General features: G+C 48.2%; 1 protein-coding gene across 1 annotated transcript in view; it reads right to left on the reverse strand.

Moving 5' to 3' along the window:
• Nucleotides 1-2,401, reverse strand: part of LOC117403728 (neurogenic locus notch homolog protein 2) — a 48,655-nt gene extending 46,254 nt beyond the window's left edge. Inside the window, exon 1 of the mRNA XM_059031371.1 lies at nucleotides 1,934-2,401. Coding sequence (XP_058887354.1) covers nucleotides 1,934-2,000 — 67 coding nt within the window. The 5' untranslated portion in view covers nucleotides 2,001-2,401. The remainder of the gene's footprint in view (nucleotides 1-1,933) is intronic.
• Between the last annotated feature and the right edge of the window lie 3,599 nt (nucleotides 2,402-6,000).

Raw genomic sequence — 6,000 nt, forward strand, 5'->3', positions numbered from 1 at the left:
TGCAGAAATACTATTCTGAATTCCGCCTGGATAAACTGTGCCAGATGTGTGCAGATCAAAGGAAGGGGGGGTCCATGTCGAATCAAACCAGGAGAAGCCTGCTGTCGCCTCCCTCGCTCTCCCTCCATACTGAACGTGTGCTGTGAGGCACCTACCAGAGAGGGCTTCCCTGAGCACAGCACAGGACCAGGGTGTGACACCTACACCAGAGAGGGCTTCCCTGAGCACAGCACAGGACCAGGGTGTGACACCTACACCAGAGAGGGCTTCCCTGAGCACAGCACAGGACCAGGGTGTGACACCTACACCAGAGAGGGCTTCCCTGAGCACAGCACAGGACCAGGGTGCGACACCTACCAGAGAGGGCTTCCCTGAGCACAGCACAGGACCAGGGTGTGACACCTACACCAGAGAGGGCTTCCCTGAGCACAGCACAGGACCAGGGTGCGACACCTACCAGAGAGGGCTTCCCTGAGCACAGCACAGGACCGGGGTGTGACACCTACACCAGAGAGGGCTTCCCTGAGCACAGCACAGGACCAGGGTGCGACACCTACCAGAGAGGCCTTCCCTGAGCACAGCACAGGACCACGGTGTGACACCTACACCAGAGAGGGCTTCCCTGAGCACAGCACAGGACCAGGGTGCGACACCTACCAGAGAGGGCTTCCCTGAGCACAGCACAGGACCGGGGTGTGACACCTACCAGAGAGGGCTTCCCTGAGCACAGCACAGGACCGGGGTGTGACACCTACACCAGAGAGGGCTTCCCTGAGCACAGCACAGGACCGGGGTGTGACACCTACACCAGAGAGGGCTTCCCTGAGCACAGCACAGGACCAGGGTGCGACACCTACCAGAGAGGCCTTCCCTGAGCACAGCACAGGACCGGGGTGTGACACCTACACCAGAGAGGGCTTCCCTGAGCACAGCACAGGACCGGGGTGCGACACCTACCAGAGAGGGCTTCCCTGAGCACAGCACAGGACCGGGCTGCTGTCACCCGCAGAGCTCACACTGGAACAGTGCGGTATCAGCAAGAACACGATGTTTAGATTTCATCGACCTCTTACCAACCAGCACTGGAAAAACACAATTCAATTCCAGTGCAAACAAACGCAGCCCCCCACCCGGCGCAAAGACTCAGAACCGCACAGCATCACGCATGAATATAAACAGAGAAACACCGACTTTCAACCGAACAATGAAACTGCAAACAACAACAACAACAATAATAACGTGCGATACAACAATATATTCGTAAGGATTACCAACGTGCCATATTCTTCTCTGCCCATGATCATCACAATACTACTCGATATTAATGTCATAATAATATTACTATACACAGTAAATGCACTGTGCGTATCTGAGCGATAAATAACCTTGTCACGTGTGTGTATATTTGGTGTTTTTATTTTTATTTTTTTTAAACTTTGCTTCCAACATCCAACAAAATACTAAAGCATACTATATAAAAACTTTAAAGCATCCATTTTAGATCAGAAGCCACTGTCGCTGTGCAGTCACATCTGCGCAGAGCAGCGGCACGGCTTGGAGGAGCTTGTGACTCAATGCTCGTGTAAATATCCATATCTATATATACAGGCTAACGAGCGCGGATGCGTCGCTCGATCTCTTCTATAACTTGTGTTTATGGACAGTGTATACTATACAGCATTAGAGAAAGTGCATCACGTCTCGAAACGCGGGCCGTGCTGGGTGATGAAGATGCCTGGGGACACACGGACTTCGCGGAGTATCCCGCTCTAGCACTCTACTGTACATTACCTTACCAATGCTTTCAAATCAAGACGTGTTTGTGTTCAGAACCGCTCGTGATCTCGTTTAAATCGTGTACGTGTGTGTGTGCGCACAGTGAGTGTACGTGTGCAAGTCTCCTATCACAACAGCTAGGCATTCCTTCACTCACCCTCCGAGACGCAGATCCAGCTCAGAATTAGTAAAATCTGCCCCACAGCGTGCCTGGGTATCCCCATCTCCTCTTTGAAATCCTCGTCATAGAGATAACGAGCCTTCTATTATAAATCCTCTGGTTAACAGGTAACTTTTCCGAAGTCCACCAATCCCGAGTCACAGTCTACAAAAAACAGAAAATGGGCTTCCAGCACCTAAAGAAACCGAACTGCTCAGCAGAGCTGAACAACTTTCCCCCGTCTGTCTGCGCGGAGTAGTATTGTATGCTTCCGCAAAGGAGTGGTCTGTGTGTAGTCTAGCCAGGAACAAACTCCTCAAACATACAAACATTACCATCGTAAAAATACCACGGATTACCCCGCATGAGCTTTCACCACTCAGCCGGTGTGGGTAAAAAGAAGCGCGGGTTTGAACGCACTTCAAGGACTATTTTAAAACAGAGTACACACGCTGTCTCTCTTTTCCCCCTCGCTGGCGGAGGTATTTCCATTGTAACTTCTCAAACTTCTACGATGTAAACTTAACCCATTCCTCGCCCTGCATTTCGAAGAATATCATATTTCCATGAACCCGAGTAAGCATTCGGTGTCAGTGTTGATTCGCACAGTATTGTCTCACAGCGCTGAACCCAATTACACAATATGTTACAGCATTGCCTATATAGTACGTATCCATGTATCTATTTCAATACCTGTACAGTTCCATTCTGTGTGGTGCTGAAGCATTGCTGCCATGATTTCTGATACGGATTAATTTAGTCAGAGAACCCTGTTCAATAGCGGTATGCGGGGATACTGAAATAATCGATGCACCTATCAGCTAGGTGACAGGGACAGACAGCCAGTGAATACGAAGCACCCTACAGAGCACAGTCTCAGACACAGAGGGTTCTGTATAGTGGCTGCAACATTTAAGCTCTATAATAGTATCATATGTCATTTTATGTCATTCAATGGAGCTGTCTGGCTCGATATAGTACACCCTGCATCCTTACCTGAGTACAATAAATTGAGCAGCTCTGTACTGAGCAGCTCTGTACTGAACAGCTCTGTATTGAACAGCTCTGTACTGAATAGCTCTGTATTGAACAGCTCTATACTGAACAGCTCTGTAAATTGTAAAGCTCTGTATTGAACAGCTTTGTACTGAGCAGCTCTGTCGAATTTATTTAGACCTCACTCTCCTGCAGATTTTCCAAGATGTGTGGAGGTTTCTACACTAGAAATGAACTCATTTAAACTTTCCTATGCAGAGCTGTTTGGTACAAACCCTTTTGTTTTAATTGCTCAATCAAAAGATATTGAAAACACTAAAGAGAAACTGCTTTGTTTGCGCAAAGGCCATGCAGGCAAGCTGCCACTGCTTCCTCTTTTAGAAGAAAACAGAAGAAATGAAATGTGTTGTCTGCCTGAAAGTCAGCTGATTAGAAGCATTTCAGTGAAAGACGAGGCTGACGTTGCAGTGAATGCACTGTACTAACTTTTACACTTAAATACTGGCTATTTGTTTTCATTGAAGAATTACTAGAGCAAGATGTTTTGTAAGTTTGTTTCCAGCTGCTGTCATATCTTCTAGTTGACAGTGTGCAGGAGCTGGTTAAGGCTGTGCTTGGAGTGACAGGGTCCTGTACATCAGTGGCATCTCTGCACAGGAGGTTTGCCCACATCCTGTCACCAGTGTTTGTACTGCTCTCTACAGAAGTTCAAACTGAACCCAGAGCTGGGTTTGAGATTGCTGATAGCTGCCCCACATCCAGCCACTATCGTGCTGTGGTTCCCAACCTGATGATTCTTCCAAATCACTCATCTCATCGTGGTGTGACGCTGTCTGTTTAACTCACAGCACAAACCTGGCTGTAAAGGCCAAATAAAGCTCAACTACAGCAGTGCAGACAGCTGGGCAATCTGTGTGGTGCAATCTGTAAAGTGCAAACCGGTCCAGTCTGTGTGGTGCAATCTGTAAAGTGCAAACCGGTCCAGTCTGCGTGGTGCAATCTGTAAAGTGCAAACCAGTCCAGTCTGCATGGTGCAATCTGTAAAGTGCAAACCGGTCCATCTGCATGGTGCAATCTGTAAAGTGCAAACCTGTCCAGGCTGTGTGGTGCAATCTGTAAAGTGCAAAGCGGTCCAGTCTGCGTGGTGCAATCTGTAAAGTGCAAACTGGTCCAGTCTGCGTGGTGCAATCTGTAAAGTGCAAACCAGTCCAGTCTGTGTGGTGCAATCTGTAAAGTGCAAACCGGTCCAGTCTGCGTGGTGCAATCTGTAAAGTGCAAACCTGTCCAGTCTGTGTGGTGCAATCTGTAAAGTGCAAACCGGTCCAGTCTGCGTGGTGCAATCTGTAAAGTGCAAACCAGTCCAGTCTGTGTGGTGCAATCTGTAAAGTGCAAACCGGTCCAGTCTGCGTGGTGCAATCTGTAAAGTGCAAACCGGTCCAGTCTGCGTGGTGCAATCTGTAAAGTGCAAACCGGTCCATCTGCATGGTGCAATCTGTAAAGTGCAAACCTGTCCAGTCTGTGTGGTGCAATCTGTAAAGTGCAAACCGGTCCAGTCTGCGTGGTGCAATCTGTAAAGTGCAAACTGGTCCAGTCTGCGTGGTGCAATCTGTAAAGTGCAAACCGGTCCATCTGCATGGTGCAATCTGTAAAGTGCAAACCTGTCCAGTCTGTGTGGTGCAATCTGTAAAGTGCAAACCGGTCCAGTCTGTGTGGTGCAATCTGTAAAGTGCAAACTGGTCCAGTCTGTGTGGTGCAATCTCTAGTGCAAAGCACATGCTCCTGATCCAGCATTAGGAGGTTATAGATGGCATCGTCTGACAGTGTTTATTTCTCAGGAAGCAGCACAGAAATTAGAAAAGGGGTCTGTCTTTGATCTCCACATGGTGTTTACTTCTCAGGAGTCCTTGCCTGTGACGTTTTTATTATTATTATTATTATTTATTTCTTAGCAGACGTCCTTATCCAGGCGACTTACAATTTATCACATTATTTTTACATACAATTACCCATTTATACAGTTGGGTTTTTACTGGAGCAATCTAGGTAAAGTACCTTGCTCAAGGGTACAGCAGCAGTGTCCCCCACCTGGGATTGAACCCACGACCCTCCGGTCAAGAGTCCAGAGCCCTAACCACTACTCCACACTGCTGCCCAAGGCAAAAATACTGTTCCTTCTGTGAGAAGTTGTTTGTGCTATTCTTCTAAAAGCATATTTCTGCTCCGAAGTGGTGTGTGTGGATGCTACTCACATTACAAGAAGTAACGAGAGCTTGGTGCTGTGCCGTCCCCACGGAGTTTAACACTCACAGGCTTCCCCGTGAAGAGGCTCTCCCAGCGAGGAGCTCTGGCACCAGGGCCACAGTCTGATCCTCCAGCCCTTTGAAGCTGTGAACTCTGAGGCACTCTGCACTGCTCAGTCCACAAACGAGACGAGTGTTTAACTGAGCTTGAGACGAATCCTTTTAAATCAGTGTCCTGTCGTGAGCACTTTGATCTTCAGAGTCACTGCTGCTATTTAAAAGGAACCCTAAGTCTAGCGATGCCCAAGGACAGCACTGCGACGGGGCTTGTTTGTAACAGTGCGCTCTGCTAGAGAACCTGCCAGTGTGACGTTTAAAGCCCTTGTTTGTAACAGTGCGCTCTGCTAGAGAACCTGCCAGTGTGACGTTTAAAGCCCTTGTTTGTAACAGTGCGCTCTGCTAGAGAACCTGCCAGTGTGGCGTTTAAAGCCCTTGTTTGTAACAGTGCGCTCTGCTAGAGAACCTGCCAGTGTGGCGTTTAAAGCCCTTGTTTGTAACAGTGCGCTCTGCTAGAGAACCTGCCAGTGTGGCGTTTAAAGCCCTTGTTGCCAGAGCCCCATATACTCACTGTCCCGATCCTCACACCCTTCAACACAGCACCTGCTGTGGAATATTTCATGATAGTATCTTCACCCTCAGCCTTCATCTCTCTCCCTTGGGTCTTTCATTTGTCACAGTTTCCATGTGCTTCTTATCCAACCCATTGTGGCATTTCTTGCGCCTGCATGTTTTGTTATCGCATCAGTAACATCTACAAAACTGTTTCAG

This window comes from Acipenser ruthenus, chromosome 10 (assembly GCF_902713425.1).
Source record: "Acipenser ruthenus chromosome 10, fAciRut3.2 maternal haplotype, whole genome shotgun sequence".
Classification (NCBI taxonomy): Eukaryota; Metazoa; Chordata; class Actinopteri; order Acipenseriformes; family Acipenseridae; genus Acipenser; species Acipenser ruthenus.